Here is a 19,186-nt window from a genome sequence, read left to right as displayed (position 1 = left end):
GCCTAATGCTTGATTGACATGATTCTGAGGTTAGACAACAACTACCCCAAGAAGCTGCTCCTAGTTTCTGATTGTTTACCAGTGACCCTCAACTCCCTCACTCAGACCTGTGCTTTGCAAACTGGCAGTGGTCAGCCAGGGTTCAAGATGTGTCTTCCTGGAGCATAGATTCTACTCTGGGTTAAAGAAAATCACTTCATTATCCTTAAACAAATTTATATTTTAACAGAATGCAAAATTTCTCTAGAATGGGTAGGAAGGGCATTAGGAAGTGTGGAAAAACTTGTAAAGCACTGCCCTGAGTTATGGCCCCTTTTCTGGAATGCCCTTATCTCTCACCTCTGCCTAGAAGTCTCCAGCTTACTTTTCAAAAGCCAGTTCAAAAGATCTTCCTCCCCATCTTCCCTTCTCCAAGCAGAATAACTCCTTCCTCTGTGATTTCATTGACTTTCCTCCATCACCTTACTATGGCATTCATCCCATTAATATGGTTAGCTGATTATCTCCTCACTAGATCGACTGTAAGCCTCAGAAGAACAAGGTCTACAAGGTTCTTTATATCCCCAGTGCCTTGAACAGTATTTAACTAGAGTAAGTGCCTAACAAACAGTGGATGGATGGATGGATGGATGGTTGGTTGATAGGACAGACAGACAGGAAAATGTCCATTTATCAGTGTCTACCCATCTGAACAAGAAATTGAGCTCCTCTCCTAATGTCCTAATTGAGGCCTCTGAATACAGAAGTAGGTGCCCACTGGGTTGCTTTCAATTTGTGTCTCAGTTATGCCTTAACTTATTTTTTTAAATGGGGGAAAAATCGAAGTGACTCATCCTACTAAAAGGCTCAGGAAGAAAAATCATATGATCAAAGCAATCAATTTAGGCAAAACATTTAATAAAATCCAATACTAATTTATGATAAAAACTCTCAAAAAAATTAGGAATAGAGGGGAACTTCCTCAATCTGATAAAGGACATCTACAAAAACCCTATAGTTAATGTCAGACTTTGCGGTGAAGACTGAAAGTGTTCCTTCTAAGATTAGGAACAAAGTAAGGATGTCTGCTCTCATCATTCCTAGTCAACATTGTGCTAGAAATTCTAGCCAGTGCACTAAGGACAGAAAAAAAATATATAACAGGCAGCCAGTTTTGACAGGAAGTAAACAGTAAAAATCACATGAAATCTACAAAACAACTACTAGAACTAGTAAGTGAATATAACAAGTTCTCAGGACTCGGAATCACTATTTAAAAATCAATTATATTCCTATATACTAGCAATAAATAATCAGAAATTGACATTTAGCAAATACCTCTCACAATAGCATCAAAAATATGAAATAATGTTAAGATGTTAGTTTTCCCCAACTTGATCTGTCCTAACTTTTTTTTGGAGAAATTCACAATGAGATTCTAACATTTGTCTGGAAGGGAAAAAGGACCTAGAAAACAACTTGAAAAAGGAACAAACTTGGAGGACCTATGCTATTTGAGTCAAGGCTTATTAGAAAGCAACAGTAATCCAAACACAGTATTAACATAAAAATAGATGGTAGGTCAAGGAGCAGAATCCTGAGTCCAGAAATAGACCCACACATCTATACGTGATCAAATGTAAAGCAATTCAATGGAGAAAGCAATGGAGAAAGCTGGAACATTTGGACATCATCATTATCAAAACCAACCTTGATGAACACCCCACACTCGATGCAAAAACAAACAAACAAAAACAAAACCTTCAAAATGGATCATAGACCTAAATGTAAATTCTAAACTATCAGGCAAAGATTTTTGAGATATGACACCTAAAACATGATCCATAAGATAAAAAATTGGTAAATTGAACTTTTCAACATTAAAAACTCTTCTTCTTTAAGACGCTGTTAAGACAATTAAAAATAAAACATAGACGGGAAAAAAATATTTGCAAATTACGTATCTTATAAAGAACGTGTATCCAGAATGTTTAGTGAATTCTTAAAACTCAATAATAAGTAACAAATAACTCAATTTTTAAAATTTGTTTTTCAATTACAGTTGACACTCATTTTAAAATGGATGAAAGATTTAAACAGACACTTCACAAAGATATATGAAAAGATACTCAACATCATTAGTCATTGTGGACAAGCAAATTAAAACCACAATGAGAGACCACTACACACCTATTAGAATGGCCAAACTTAAATAGACTAACCATGTCAAGTTTGGATGAGGATGTGAGAAATTGCAATTCTTACAAAATGTTGGTAGAAATATAAAATGATGCATCCACTTTAGAAAATAGTTTGATAGTTTCTTATAACATATACTTACCATGTAACCCAGCAGTTCCATTCCTAGGTATTTCCTAAGAGAAATGAATGCATATGTCCACACAAAAACTGGTACATCAATATTCATAGCGATTTTATTTGTAGTAACTAAAAACTGGAAACAGCAGGTGAACGGACAAACTCTGTTACATCCACAGAATAAAATACTACTTATCAATAAAAAGAAATGGACTAGTGATACATGTTATATATAACATGGATGAATCTCAAAAATAATTATGTTGAGTGAAAGAAGCCAGACCAAAAAAAATAAATAAGCGTGCACATTGTATGATTATATTTCTCTAAAATTCTAGAAAATGAAAACTAGCCTGTAGTGGCAGAAAGCAGGTCAGTGGTTGCCTGGGAATGCAGAAGGCATCGGAGACTGAGATGAGTGGGACAGGATTACCAAGGGGTAGGAATCAACTTTTGGGGGCAATGGATATCTTCATAATTTTGATCGTGACGATGGTTTCACAGGTGCACATGTATGTCAAAACTTCACAAGTTGTACACTTAAATATGTGCAGTTTATCGTATCCCATAAAGCCATAAAAAGTTACTCTGTGGCTGAGAATGAAGCTGGTCAGAACTTACGCATCGTTTGTGTTAAATTCCCGTGGTTAAGAGAGAAAGAACACAATGGTTGGAAGAAAGGCAGGTTGAGTAATAGAGACAGGAGTTAACGCTTAGCTGGCCCATTGCCAGCACTCATTTTCAGGTGAGGGTTCTCAGAGTCTGGTTTGAGTTTAGTAGGGGCAAAAGATTTCTGTTTCAAGTCTCCTGGTAGGTTTTGAAGTAGCCAAGTAATATCTGCACGTAGTTCTAAAAAATATGAACTATGTACATGAAGGCTTACAACGTAAGCAACATTTCACTGTTCTAACCCTCCCCACCCCCCGTCCTAATCCTCTAAGATTATTATCTTTAACTTTATTAACTGTTTCTGTTTAGTTCCTCTGGTGAATCCTTCCCTATACACGGTTATTACTTGATTGATCTATTTTAGACTTTATTAATTTTCTGCTATGATAAATGAGGTGTTACCTCAATTATTGTACCTCTCATCCCAATGTAGTTGTCATGCTTTTTATTTCCTCTGTTCGTTTGTTTGAGGAACATACTTAGACCTTCATTTCTTGTTCCATAAACTATAGACAGAATCTCTTAACTCTGCTTGTAGGATGAGCCCTGCTCGTCCCTTTATCTCTCATCTCTTCGACCTACTAACTCATGTCATTTGTACTTTTACTCTTCACGTTGCCAAGAGGGATAACATTTATATTTTGTCCTTTATCTATAATTAAGTATCTCTAAAATTAAGTATCATGCTTTTGTATATTGGTTATTTCTGAAATTTGAAAATCAATATGCAGTGTTTTATTACTATAGGCATTTAACATTTTTCTCCTGTCAAGTGTTATGAGAACATTAGCATTTCTTAATTAGTATGATGTTTTGTTTTTCTGGGTTTTTCTAATTGCCTTTATTTTTATTTTTTCTTGCACTGTATGTAGCATTTCTTAAAGGTGGATACAATTTTGAGCCCCACTCCTCTTTTTTTTGGATGCCTCCATCCTGGAGCCCTCCTTGCTTCCATTCGGAGTGAATGCTCCTGAGATCTGTTGTATAACCTTGGACTTTTATTAGTCTCTAGTGTTAGGTCCACTGTTTCCAGAATCCAGTGTGTTTCTCTGACTTTTCTTTACTCCCTCATTTTGCTGGAGTAGATTCCTTACTTCCTAAAAAAGGAAGTGAGAGGTGAACTTGGATTCTTTGCAATCTGAAAATGTCTTTCTTTTGCTAGCAAGCTCAATTTATAGTTAGCTAGGAATAAAATTATAGGTTCAAAATAATTTTCCCTCAGAACTTTGAAGGCATTTCTCCATTGTTCTCTCTAACACCCTGTGTTGCTGATGAGACTACCAACCTATTCCAGTTCTTGTTCCTTTACCCGTCAATGGTTTTCCTCTCTGGAAGCTTTTAGGGTCTTCTTTTCATTTTTGATTACCTGAAAATTTAAAATGTGTCTAGGGGTTGAGCGAAATGGCTATCTACCCCAAATATGAGGACTGTAAGCCTCATTCGTGTACATAGAGCCATTATACTGGGGTGGGGGCGCGTCTATAAATTCTAGAATGTAGATGTCTTTGCTCTGGGACGCTAATGCTCAGGCTCTAGCTACTTCAATGCTTACATAGCTTACTCAATCTTTTCAGAGAAGAACATTCCAAATTTTTGTTTGTTTGTTGTGTTTTTTGCCTTGGAAATAAATGCCTGAATGCTAGGGGTTGTATACATGGGGGTGGGAGATGATTATTCAGTACACGGGCTTTTAATGAATTCCTCACATTTCATTTTCACCCTCTCCCATACTTGGCATTTTCAATTTTCAAACTTCTCTGGGGTCCTGCAGGGCAGACCAGCATCCTCCCAGCCTATAAGCCCCCCTCTGTCACTTTCTCTGCCCTTCTTTATCAGGCAGCATCCTATCCACTTTGTCTTTCAGAAAGATATTGAAATCTCTCTTCTGTTGATTCATTCCCTCTATTATTCTCTTCATTGTATATTTTTTATTTATTTAATGGAATCTTGAGAGAGAGAGGAGCTAAAATCGTTTGGTCAGCTGCCTTGATCCAGATGTCTACATATTTGTCAAATTTTAAAGTTTGTAAGCTTTTTGTGATTTTGGGGGAAAATATTTGTAAATAGGAGCAATTAGCTATAAACTGGGCAAACCTACATTGTTTACCCATTAGGAGAAATTAGAGGATTCGTTAGGGTTAAAGCTCTGTGAAAGAGATTAGTAGACAGCGATGAAATCTAATTCTCCATTGCTCTGTGGAAAGATGGCTTTAGTCCCTAAACTAACAATCAAACAATGGATATGCATAAAATTGACTCTAATGAATAGACCATTTTGCTATACTTCATTTCATTTGTTTATGTTTTATCCTAATTTCTTTTCTGTTGAGATGTTCTGGAAAAGATTTATGAGGCAGTACCCAGCATGAGGCTTTCTTCACTCACTGTCACGGTCATAAGCAAGAGTCAAGAATTTTCTTCTGATTTCCATAGAAACACCCCGATACTGGATTCTAATCAACAGCTGTATTGAAAAAAAGTTTCTCTCAGTTTTACAGCTATCGGTCCACCATCATGTCACATAACCAATTGTCTTGTATTTACCTCAAGGGGGGCCCTGGCTGCACTTGCATGCAAGAGGCGCTAAAAGCCCCAGTTATCTGAGGCCAGCACAGCGGCTTTAGATTTAGCTAACCTCACAGTGGAATGGTCTTCCTGGCCTCGCAGTTTTCTCACCAGTCGTTTTCTGCCCTTGGTGATTCTAGTTTCACAGTGTTTAAAGTTCTGAAGTTGTGTCCTAGGCCCTTTACCATTTGCCCCAATTCTCAGGTTTCTACTTCACAGGCATTTATTACAGGTGAATGTCTGCTGATTACGTCACCACTGATTAACCTCTCTTCCCCTAAGATCCTTGTAACTTAGACTCTCCTTTGAATTCAGTTTCCTGTACTTACACCCTATCCTGCCTGACATCACCCTTTGGACTGATCTCTGAGATTCACCCTCTGTACTCACATTCCTGTTACCTATCCAGCCCCATAGGTATGTCTGGACCATTGTATCTAGCCTTTTATTATCTGAGCCCTAGTTACAATAGTTGAACTTCTGTCTACAACGCATTTCCACATCAACATAAACTGAATTTGACTCATCTTTCCCTACAATCTCTCCCACTGCTTAATTTTCTACAATGTGTAGAACATTTGTGCCTTCTTAGAATCAATAGCCATCTGTTTCTTAATTTGCTTCTTACCTGTGTCCTAGTCCCCTCCCCCTCAACTTCTGACTGTTGCAATTCTCACTTTTAATCTTGAATATTGTGGTCAAATGTGACTTAGAGGTCGTTTATGTGGTTTAGGTCTCCATTGGGAACCAAAACGGATTTTGTAAAATGCTAATCATAGGGAAATTTTAGACAAGGGGAAACCATAGTTTAAAATAAATAGATTGCACAGGCAATCTTATTTTGGTCATAATGCTGCTCTAACCCTCATTAGTCCATCTGTATAAAGGTAAATTGCAACATTGTTAGAAAATTTTCAAGAGCCATTTAAGAATTCATAATTACAAGGATACATTTAAGCTAATGTTTTCTGAATCAAGAGCTCACGTTTGGCTGGGATGGTTTTATCCTGGTGCTTCTATAAGTTCTATAGATACGTTCTAATTTATAAACTTATTCGATTCACAAATTATAGCCTTTAGTGATTTCCAGGTATTACAAGTGGGAGTGTATGTTTCTCTCCTTATGTGTCCAAGTGCCTTTCACTTTAGAAGTAGGGAGTTATAAATTAAATAAGCAGGAACTCCCAAGTGAAGTCAGTGACATGCAGTATATATCGCTGCCCTTCTTGTTATGCAAAGATGTCACTACTGATTTCACCCACCCTTGTGGGAAGCAAAGACTGAATCTTCCACCAGACGTTCTTTCTATATGACTTACATACACACTGCTTTTTGAACTAGGGCTGCAGCTGCTATTTATACAGCCTGTCACTGTCTGTATTTCTGTGTTCATCTTGTGGTCAGCTAAAACCCTTTGCTCAAAAAGAGTTTCTAAATTCCATAGTGTTGCATTCCAAGCTGCTCTCTGCTGCTGTTTGCCCAAGCAGCCCACAACTATGTAATGTTATTTGAAGCTATGCTTTAGTGCATCCTTTAGAGTATTTCGTATGCCACCCCTGCTTATGGTTATTCCATAAAGCTCACCATACCAAACATACTTGGGTATCCTTCTGTCATTGCAGCTCTGTACATGTCACCAGTGAATATTGTTTTAAGTTCATAAAGCAGCTGACTTCCAGAATCTCAGTAGTGGTGGTCCTCTCTTGCCATTTCACATTAAGCATGACTCCAATTCTGACAATAAAACAGCTCAATGAGGTAGATGTGACATCTGTGGTGGGTGTGAATTTCAAAGTCATACAAAAGCTGGGCACAGCTTGCATTGTCCATTGATGAGAATCAACTCAGTAAGCTTCTATTTTGTCAGTTCTGTTCTGGATGTTAGGAATAGAGCCGAAGCTAGGCTACAGATGATCACAGCAGGAGTCCATTTTCCCCCTTTGTGTTAGTAGTTAGTTGTGTTTTGAAAATAACTCATCTTTCCCCTTAATGTGCATCTTAAACAGATTTCACCTTGTCCAGAGGATAAGTCCACACAGGTTCCGAACCTACAAATAGAGCTACCTTTGAGTGGCTTATTACCAACAGGGTTAAGAAAAATTAATATTAAAGATACATTAGGCATTATTTGATTAAGTGTTAGCTGATCCATATAGCCCAAAAATCGGAGGTAAGAAAAGCCAAAGACGGAAGTGTTCTGTAGTATGATTTCTTTCTGATACCATACTATGATAATATCTGCAAAGAGCGATAGTGTTCCTTTTTAGTCTGCTTTCTACTTTACAGTCACTTGCATTGTTGAGCAGTGATTTTTTAACTCAAGCTGCCTAGGGAGCAAAATTCAGTGACTGCTTTTAGCTGTATGTGGCAAATGGTGCTTTGTGTTTAGCTTCCATGTTTTGCTTTACTCTATAATTTCAGTTGCCATCAGACATTTTTACAACAGGGGATAGCAGTCCCTGGTACTCATACCAGAGATGTCAAAGGTGCCAGTTTCCTTTGACATTTGGCTTGATTGCTGCCACCTCTGTCCCCACCCTGCTGTTGGCAGCCCCCGTGGGATGCTGTGATCATTGTTGAGTGTTCTTATTTGCGTGCTGTCTTGGAGGGGGCACACTCCATTCAGCAAACAGCTCATACTGCGATTCCCTTCTTGTCACAGTGCTTTTAAAACCTTACTACCTCCTGTGCTGTAGTGCTGTCATTACACTACAAAGCATCTCAGGATGATTTGCATGTTGTTTGTCTGTTAAAGATCATGTCTACTTCACTGCCCTCCATATGATAAGTACTCAGTGTTTGTTCAGCAGACACCACCACCCTGAGTGACTTTCTCCAGGCCTTTTGTGGAAAATCAGAGCATGTTGAGTTAAGGGTTCTTACAAGATTGGAAGTATGTTCAATGTCAGCTTCTTTATCCATTTTCTGTCCATGACATACCCATCAAACTAATTTGGGCAAACCTACTTCACTCATAGGTACTCAGATGCTCACATTTTGGTATGGTGGAATCACTTAGCATTTTCAGTGTCCAGATAATGAAGAGGTCGAGGAATGAACAACAATACAGCAGTTTCTCAGAATGTGGTTCAAGGACTACCTGCATCAGAACCCGGTGGTGAGCAAGTTAGAAAGTCACATTCTGGGGTCCCACCTCAGCCTACTCAATCTAGAACTGGGGAGGGGAAGGGCCAGTATTCTGCATCTTAACACTCATGCCTCATGATCCTGATGCCACTGATCTATAGTCTCTCTTTCTTGAGATGCCTTTGATTTCAGTACTGTGAGTAATGCTGCGAGTAATGAATGAGTCCTTACTCTACGTCCCCATGGTTGATCGTAAGAAATGAGGTCCAGTTAGGGGGAAAGACAATCCTGCCTTTAAAGGATGAATTACTGTCGTCCTATTATTCTTTCAACAGATAGATATCTATTAGAGGCCTTCTATGTGCCAGGCCCAGAGCGAGGCATTGGGGATAAAATGGATAAAATGTGGCCTCTACCCTCAAGAAACTTATGAGTAATTTCCTATGAATTATCTAATACAATCAAATACATTAGCCATGAAATATAAAATAAATTCAATTATTCCATGTCATGGTAAAAAGAAAAAAGTACCCAATAATTTTGTGGGTTTAGATATTAGGGCAAAATACCTTTGTAGTAATATCTGGAGAGTCAATAATGGATGCATCCCTCATGTCTCACTATGAACGAATTGTTTCCAGCTGAGATCCCTGTAACCTGCAGGTGCTGTTTACCATGTAATTTTACCATAGGAAACAAGGGTGTAATCAGTTAATAAAGTGTAAAGAATTAGATTTTTTTTTCCCTTGAGCGAAATGCCTGGTTGTGGCCAACATTCCTGATGCCTCCCCTCTTGTGCAATAGGAAAGCAATATTCAAAGAGAGAAAGCTGCTTTGTTTATACTCTGCAACTTGCCTCTGAAGGCGAGGCTTCCAGACTTTTGGTATGAGCAGCCACTGATCTTTGTCTCCGTTAGGGGCAGGAGGCTAGTTTTCCCTCCTGCCCCTAACGGAAGCTCCAATAAGAGCTCTGTGAATAAGGATCTTCTTTCAGTGTAAGAAGGGGTTTGTGTTTTTTTCTTCCGGTTTATGGAGAAAGCAGAAAGGATATTCAAAGCATTGTCACATGCAGGCAGTCCCCTTCTAATAAACACTTGGTTCATGAATGTGTCATACTCATCAATAGACTCTCTTAAGGGGCTTTAAGCTATTCCTACTACCCATGGAAACTGGAGTTGTTTCTGCTGTCTGCACGATTTTGTTTCTCCCTCAGTCCCCTCTTCTGGGAGCTTGAGTTCTCACAAGCTCCCATCAGACGCTTAGGAACAATTACTATGTAAGCACGTTCTCCTACTGCTGCCGCCAGGATGCAAGAAGGTGCTGGAGGCCCTGCCAGAATACCCACAAGAGCTGAGCCCATGAGGGAACATAAAGAGTATGAAAGAAATTCTGGAATTGTAGCTGTGATGGTGGGGACGTACTTCATGTGGACTTCAAAATTCCTTTCCCCTAGACATAGCGTTATACTGTAATAACATGCCCATTTAAAACTCAGTTATCTGACAAATTCACCTATCCAGACCAGTCAGGACTCAAGCAATAAACAAATGGCCTATAAGCCACCAGAGAATATGCATCTTATGTATTGGAAAAGCCATTCAAAAACTCATTGACTGCCTGTTTATTCTGTTTGTACATGGTTCTAATTAGTTTTAACAAGATGTCAAGCCTATAGCAGATTATAAGCAGCAAATTTGAACATACTAGAAAAGATGTTTACAGGTAGGTAAAGTGAAATCTGATAGTTGACAGTAAAGTAAGAGACAAAAAAAACATTAAAAAGAAGCTTAAGCTTTCAAAACACAACCACAATGAAGCACTATTTCACATCCACAAGAATGGCTAGAATTAAAAATATTGACAACAGTGTAATGAAGATCCAGAGCACTGGGGATCCCTCAGACATTGCTGGCGGGACTATAAAACGGTACAGTCAGTCTGGAAAACAGTTTGGTAGTTCCTTATAACAAATACTTACCATAGAACCCAGAGGTTCCACCCCTTGGTGTTTATCCAAGATAAAAGAAGACAGATGTCCCCACAAAGACTTGAGCATGAATGCCCATATCAGCTTTAGTCATAATAACCACAAACTGGAAATAACCCAAATATCCCTCAACAGGTGAATGCATTTAAAAGTTGAGGTACATCCATACAATAAAATACTACTTAGTGATAAAAAGGAATGAACTGATACCCACAACAACATGAATGAGTCTCAGAGATATTACGTGGAATTAAAGAAACAACACACAAAAGTCATGCAATCCTATTATATGATTTCGCTTATGTGAAGTTCTAGAATAGGAAAAACTAAGCTATGGTGAGAGAAATCAGAACAGTGGTTGCCTAGAGTGGGGAGTCACCCTGAAGAATGACTGATACGGCACAAGGGAAAATTATGGAGTGATGGAAATGTTCTATCTTGATTTGGGTGATGGTTACAAATGTGTGTACAGTTTTTCAAAACTCTTCAAACTTGATGCTTAAAATTTGTGCATTTTACTGTATGTAGATTATAACTGAAATTTTCATAAAGTACAAAAATTTATAAAGGGGAAAAAAAATCCTTCAGAGGAGCCCCTGCTGCAGGATGAAGTCTAAATTCCTTAACAGGGTCTGGCCCTTATTTCATATCTTTTGGCTCATTACTTGCCATTCTTCTCCACCTCCTACCACTTATTCTAAGTTACTTGTCTTTCCAAAAACTGCTATTCTCTCTCTTTCCTCCGAACCTTTAAAAACAATGCTCCTTTTGCCTGGAATTCATTTTCACTTGCCCATTCATCACTAAATCTTTGACATCCTTCAGGACTCAGAGAAGTAGCTCCTCCTCCAAGAAGCCTTGTCTACTCCCAGTCTGTATTATGTTCTTTTCTTCTTGCTCCCATAGAACCCTATATTTCTCTCTAACAAAGCATGTATTGTTCTGCAATATAATTGTAATTTTTAAAAACCTCAAAACCATAGTGGACTGGGCCCATTGAATGTACAAATAATCTTCTACATATTCAGTAAGCCCTGAGTTAAGTCATATATTGTACAATTTCTGTTTAAAATAAGTTTCAGTACTCAAAGTTATCAAGAAAACTCTTCTATCCAGAATAACTTGTTCTTTTGGTGTTGCAAATGATTGTGATTGTATAGCAGCTTGGGTTTATATTATTAGTAGTATAATAGCTTATTTCTGTTGTGGGTTAAGTAATTTTCTATGGGCTTTATCTGGAAACCTAGCTAGACTTTATTATGTTGATTCTAGGGGAAAATGCATTTTATAATTCAATGAAGTGTCTCAAAAATACTGCTCAGTTGAACCATGATAAATTGCTGATATTCAACCATTTTTGACATCAAAAATTACACTTTCATATGGTTCAGCCTCAGTGTTTTTAAATTAACCTTATGGCAGGTTGGAGATTACCTAAACATTCATTTATTAACTTTGTATTTAACACATGTATATATTCTGTAAGATGCTAATCTTGCACATTAAGGCTATTGGGTATAATTGTTCTATGTAAACAGTAAATCACAGGGTTTTAAAGAAAGTTTGTGTAGCATGTTAAGGCTTTCTTGAGTCCTACCCATTTTTTTTTTCAATTAGTGAGAGATGCAGCAGACATGAAGATTCTGGAATTGTTTATTTTTTGAGATAACACTAGGGTGAAAATACAGATTCATTTTTTCTTTTTTAACCCTCAAACTGTCTAACCAGTCTATTTTGAAAATTAATTTTAATAATAGTAATAGCTACCATTTATTGAGTGCATACTACATACTTGGTACTATGCTGACCCTATAACTACTTTATGAGCAAAGTACTATTTATTATCCCTATTTACAGATGAGGAAATTAAAGCTTAAGTAACTTGCTCAAGGTTATACAGCTATAAATGGCAAAGTCGGGATTAGAAGCACTGTCAGTCCTACCACTCTGTCCACTATTTACCTCGAGCACATTTTTTAACCACAAAGAGGCACTCGTGCTGAAAGATTATGATTCATTTCAGCAAGTATATATTTAAGCTGTGATTATCGTTAGTGGAACCAGGCCCATTCACATATGAAATATTATGAGAAGTCATCAAAGGACAGCAGCACATCAAGTACCAAAATGAGTCTTAGAGACCCAAGTGCTGTAGGAGTTCTGTAGGAGTCTAAGTAAGGAAGCAAATAAGTGTGTGTTCTGTTATGAGTAACTCCCAGGAGAGCATTGACATAAATGGTATCTTCCGATCATAATTGAATGCACAACATTCTGGGAACAAACCAAAAGTTTAGTGTAAATAGGAATGTGGAAAAATCATGGATGCATAATAATGAAGTCCAAGAGGGAGTAGCAAACTCAAGTCTAATTCTGGGCAGACATCAGTACTATGTGAGGAAGGTTAGAAATCCATTCCTGGGCTCTCTGAATCCCAGAACTATATGGAGAAATGGGACTTGAAGTATTACTCCTTAGATATTTGGGGCAGAAGAGCCTAGGGGATTCAGAGCTTAGCCAAACTGCCATGCCTAATGGTATCAAGAATAAAAGGATTTGTACAGTGGGGGGGAATATGGGCTCAGACTTTAGATACTGAATTTAAGGTGAAGGTAGATTGTCTACACAAAACTAGTTTTTTATGTTGGCTGTGGTTGACTGGGGTCAACTTTTGACTCATCTACTGGTTATTTTTACAGATGGCCCTTCTGAATTTTTTCTTCCCTGAAGAAAAGTCATATTCTGAAGCAGAAAGTAGGCGTGTTCGTCGCAATAAAAGAAGCAAAAGCAGTGAAGGAGCAGATGGTAAGTCTCCTTGGGTGGTCCTTTATCCTATCTCAGTTAATGAGAGTACCATCCTGAGAACTACCTTCTCAAGTGTGCTTCACCATCTCATATATTGTCCACAGGCCCGAGGTCACAGAAGAAGATTTTTCCAGCCTATCCTACTAGTCAGTTGTTTTACATAGAATTGACCATGTAGGACCCTCCCTCCTGCAACCCCAGATACCTTCAGTCCTTTCACAGAATGTGTCTGAGAGCCATGGTAGCATTTGTATCTCTCAAGATCACCCTCCATAAGGACCTCATCTCTCCTGGGAACATCCCATATCTACTAAAGGTTCCCAGGAGGATTCAGTGCTGTCCTTGGAATCGACATAGTGTTGTGCCATGGTGGCACTTGCATGATATGTTAATTCCAATGATAATCGTGTCAATGTTGATTTCAGTTACCATGTTCAAATATGAGCTAGAGCTTCTAGAATTTATTTGTAAGTTTCTTGACAGCAGGAATTTCTTTCTCTTTGTATAACCCCAGAATCTAGACTAGCATGTGGCAAATTGTTCGTGTTTATAATGTAAGTTGATGATGTTGATTGCCCCTTCAGCTAGGTTATCATGTGCCGTGAAAACCATCCCTACTGAGGGTAAAATAGATTTGAGTCAATTAGCAGTGCATTTTGTTGGGCATAACAAAATGTTGAGCTAGCTCCTGGGCAGGGTCTTTGAATTGCTCTATTTCAATATTCCTCTGTCAATGATAGAGTGCTACCTCTTTGGCACAGGCATTTGCAGAATGCATAGCTCTGGGCTGCTGCAAAGCCATCTGGATTCAGAGGCAGCATGTGCTGGCTACCTCTGCCAAAGATGTATGTCTGGGGTTATAAAGCAATATGACTCTATAAAGATGAAAATGAAAATTTTAAGCTGACATTTGTCAATGTGAGTAAGGGCCAATGATGGAGGCAGTACCAGGAGGCATAAGCTATTAAAGAAATGGGGCCAGGACTTTGTCAGTAGAGGCAAGAAGAAATAGAATGGATGAAGTTTGAAAAAGAGCCCAGAACAAGGACCCTGTAATAAAAAAAGAGAGAGACTCAGAGAAATAAGATAAGTGGGGTGTTCTAGTCAATGCAGGTGGCAGCAGCATTGAGCCCTTGAATGGAGAACTGGATCAGTAGGGCCATTTTCTAGAGCAGACACTTTGCATACAATTGATGACCAAGTGGAAGCCTAAGGAATGTGGTCCATGAAGTAAAAGGCACCTGTTATTTGCATACTGCTTGCAACCCATCTCCCAGAGGTGTCAGAAGGCTAGAGGAAGCTCAGAACTAAGAGTCATGGTCTCTTTCCTCTCACAGTCACCTCACCCTCCGATGCATGTAGGTCTTTCCACCATTGAGTCTTCCCCTGAGGCTACTCCCAGTACCATGAAATCTTTTATATTCCCTGGTTACTAAGGAGGAGAAGAGAGAGATGGTAAGAGCAATATCACCTTATGTGGTGGGCATGGTCTTCCCTTCCTCTCCAAATGGGAAGTCTAATAACTTCTAAAGTTTACCTCTTCATCTGGCCTCCCGTTTTGTCTTAAAGAAGGCAGCTTCCTCCACTTTCCTAAACCACTTTATCTGGATCTGGCTACCAGCATCTTTGCTACTGATCTTCCTCACAGTGTTTATTCTGTTTTGATACAAAATAGTTTTTCTCTCTGGTGAAGGCCTAAGCCTCTCTTCCTAGTTTTAGCACTTCTTATCCAATTTCCTCCTGATGTCATACTCTAGTCAGTCATTAGACTCTAGTTACTTTGTGCCAATGCCAACTTTCTCATGTAATCACGGATATTTTTCTTTAAACAGCATAGCTAGGAGGAATCCAAGAGTCCCATAGAGTTAAGAGTATAGAATGTCTGGAGGTCCTGAGATTTGATTAGATTTCCAGCCTTTTACCTGGGGGGCTATAGAACCATTTCTGTAGATGTGGTGGGTGCTTCAATGAGTTAAAGGGTGGCAAGCCAATTCAAATCTCCCTTACTTGTGAACCGTTCCTTTTACTCTGCTGAGTGGATGCTATATTTATGCAACATATTTATCAAATATTTCCTGAGAAAATATAGCAGCTAGATTATATAATACTAGAATAGAAATGCCATGAGGATATTGGTATCTGTCTGTTTTGTTTACTTTTACATCCCCATTGCCTAGAAAAGGATCTGACACATAGTAGACCCTCAATAAATACTTCTTGTTGCCCTCAAAGAGTTTAACTTACAGTGTAAAGAGACAGACAATAAACAAAATTGGTGTAAGTGCTGTGGAGAAAAATAATAATAGGGCAAGAGGAAGAGAAAGTGATTGGGTATGCTATAACATGATCAGGAAAGGTCCTTCTAATAAGGGAACATTTGAGAAGAGACCTGAATGAAATGAAGGTGTGAGCCATGCAGATATTTTGTGGTGGGAGGAAGGAGGAGAGAAGAACTAGTAAATACAAATGTTCTGAAGCAGAAGAATGGGGTTGGCGTGTTCCAGAAAGATCAGTGTGGCTGGGAGCAGAGTGAGCAAGAGGGAGAAGGAAGGAGATGAGATCGGGGAGCAAAGCCCAATCTAGAACCTTGTAGGCCAAGGTGAGGACTCTGGCTTTTACTCTGCCTGAGATGCGGAACCACTAGAAGATTTTGAGCAGAGGAATGACAGAATCTGGTCTATGTTTTAACAGAATCCCTCTGGCTGCTGCACTGAAAATAGCTGCAGCGAGGACAGAAGCAGGAACATCTGTTAGGGGAGTATAACTAATCCAGGCGAAAGATGATGGTGGTTTAGACCAAGATGGAGGCAGTGTGGGTGGTAAGTGGTCAGATTCTGGATAGAGTTTGAAGGAATAGCTGACAGGATTTGGGGTTTGATTAGATAAGGGGTATGAGAGACAGAGAAGAGTCAAGGATGGCCCCCAGCTTTGGACATAAGGAACTAGACCAGTAGAATTGATATTTCTGAGATGGGGGAAAAACCAGGGAAGCGCAGGGTAAAGGGATGTAGAGAAGGAATTAAGAATTCCGTTTGGCATGGATATATGTTAAAGAGGCAGCCGGATACATAAGTCTGCATTATGTCTCATGACAATGAGCTGACTCTGTTTTATGAAAAGAAAGAACTTCTCATTGAAGAAGTGAGTCAATCTATTATATAAACCCTGTGAACAGAGTAAGAGGTAGGATGGGATAGGTAAATCAGAGTGGGGTGATTTAAGGCCAAAAATAAAAACGAACAAACTCTCAGGTGTTGATTCTAAACCCACAAGTGACTTGACATATTAGAACAAAAATGTAGCTATCCAGATCAGATTTGCTTCACAAGCGTCAAAGAAAAGGTGATTTACCTTGAATATTTAAGAACATGACAGAGATTTCAGGAAGAAAACGTTTTTCTAAAGTCAAATTAGAGATAAGTTTAAAAAGAGAGCAGGGAAATCAGTTCTAGCGCCTTGTATAATTTTTTTTGACATGTTACTATCCTTTAATTTCATTTCAGTTCACGAAACTTTGTTATTTAGCAAGCCTTCTAGGCAGTACCAGAAGAAGCATAACGATGATAAGACCTTCAGAGAAGCTTGCAGTTTAATGAGGGAGCAGATACATTTGTAGGCAATGGGGAGTTAGGTCCTGGAGTTTACCAGTACATAGAAGGCCCTCAAATATTTGTTAAATGAATGACGGAACAGACAAATCAGGGGAGGAGTCTAGATTTGCCATCGATGAACTATAGATATTAATTTTGATGATCTTCACTACTCCCTGTGGGAGAAATTTTTTTTTTCCAAAAAATGGTTAATTCATACTGAGGAAAAGCAAGGGATGTAATGATTCTTAGGAGCTGTGTAGGTTCACCAAGAATAAGTCAGGCTATGGAAGCCTATGGCCCTGTTTGCCCCAATCTTTCTGACCCACTATTCAAGAAACGATTGCTTCATCTCCATTTCTCCACTTGTATTACTCTATAAATGAAGGTGCTGACTAGGAAACAGGAGCCCCAAATACAGGGTTAGTTCCCCTCCGATATAAATCCTGGCACTTTATAACTTCAACTCTTAAAAAATAAGTGAAGTCTTTTTCTTGACTACAGCTTTGCCTTAAATTCACTCTTCCTTTTTTGACTTGGCTAAAAGTATTTGATACAGGTTTTAAGTTCAGTTTTGCTAATTATATGCTAATTATATAGTTGTTGTTGTTCTGCAAGGAAAGCATGATCCCTTCATTGTAGGTGTTGTGAGTCACAACAGTTCCAGAAATCCGTGCCAGGATTTCCTGCTGGGACCCATCCTTGTGATGTGTTTCTGAAGTAATCATAGCTCTAGGTGACTTCTTGGTCACCTCTTGCAGGGTACTCCAGAAATCTGCAGAACTCTGTTTTCTAGTCAGAATGAAATGTAGAATATATTCAGAGGGTCATGAGGGCTTAGAATCAGATTACATGGATCCAAAATTCCCATGGAGATAGTTTCCTTATTTTAACGATATTATTGTAAAACCATTTGTACTCTTCCTCTAAGAGCATTTGCAGGAATCAATCAAAATATTAATCTCTCTCCACACCCACCCTCTCCCCATGTTTCTGTCCTAATAAGACAATAAAAATAAAAGTGCAGTATGGTGTAATAGAAAAGGTACTAGACTGACTCATTATTTCTGGATCCCAATCCTGAAATCATTGCCACCTTACCAGCTATGTGACCTTGGAGGAATAATATCTCTCTGAGCCTCAGTTTCCTTAGCTATAAATGAGGATAATTAGCCCTGCTTACCTCATGTAGTTGTACTAACCAAAAGTGTTAATGTATGCAAAAGTGCTTCAGAAATTATTAACTGCTGTTACTGTGTTCTCTCGGGAAAATGAACATAATAGCATGGACTCTCAGGCATTTTAGGCACCCATATTCATTTTTTTAAATTAAATTTGTTCGAGTGACAATTGTTAGTAAAATTACATAGACTTCAGGTGTACTGTACAATTCTGTATTACATCATCTGTAAATGCCATTGTGTATTCACCACCCGGAGTCAGTTCTCCTTCCATCACCATATATTTGATCCCCCTTACCCTCATCTCCCACCCCCCTCCCCACTTACCCTGTGGTAACCACTAAACTGTTGTCTGTGTCTATGATTTTTTGTTTCTCATTTGCTTGTCTTGTTCTTTTGTTGTTTTCAGTTTTATATCCCACATATCAGTGAAATCATATGGTTCTCTCCTTTTTATGTCTGACTTATTTCACTCAGCATAATAATCTCAAGCTCCATCCATGTTGCCACAACCATATTCATTAATTTACAGATAATCATTATCATTTCCGCAAGGATACTCTCTTTCAGCCAATTGTCCTTTTTCAAGCTCACTGATGCTATCCTAGCCCATAGGAAGAAGACTTGAAGCCTCAAATCATGGCCTCCCTCATCACAACAAATGATCACAGCTGTATAGTTTGGCTGGCTGGCTGTGGATGTGTGTCCCTTTTGGTCAGTATCACTTCTTTGTAGTTATCTTTACTTTTAGACTGATTAAAAAAAAAAAAAACCTTAGTGTTCTTTTTGCTATTATAACAGAGTAAAGGGAAAAACTAAGATTGAAATATATCCTTTGTCAGTTGTTTCTTAACAATAATAATGGAATGGGGCACAGCTACCATTAAATTGATACAGATGGATGTGAAAGGCTATAGCTCAAAGAAACACTTTCTGCCGATAGAAATGCTAGAATTAAGAAGTGCCCTCATTCTAGTATTGCTCTAGCATTTATTGCTTTTCAGTGA

General features: G+C 38.6%; 1 protein-coding gene across 5 annotated transcripts in view; it reads left to right on the top strand.

Annotated features, from left to right (window-relative positions):
* Positions 1 to 19,186, top strand: part of EDA (ectodysplasin A) — a 290,490-nt gene that overhangs the window by 200,794 nt on the left and 70,510 nt on the right. For all 5 annotated transcript variants that reach the window (XM_033118371.1, XM_033118361.1, XM_033118379.1 and 2 more), the window contains exon 2: positions 13,303 to 13,408. In XM_033118371.1, the coding sequence (XP_032974262.1) occupies positions 13,303 to 13,408 (106 nt within the window). The remainder of the gene's footprint in view (positions 1 to 13,302; positions 13,409 to 19,186) is intronic.

The sequence above is a fragment of the Rhinolophus ferrumequinum genome, chromosome X (assembly GCF_004115265.2).
Source record: "Rhinolophus ferrumequinum isolate MPI-CBG mRhiFer1 chromosome X, mRhiFer1_v1.p, whole genome shotgun sequence".
NCBI lineage: Eukaryota > Metazoa > Chordata > Mammalia > Chiroptera > Rhinolophidae > Rhinolophus > Rhinolophus ferrumequinum.
Note: the sequence above shows the minus strand (reverse complement) of the source record. Positions and strands in the feature narration are given on the sequence as shown.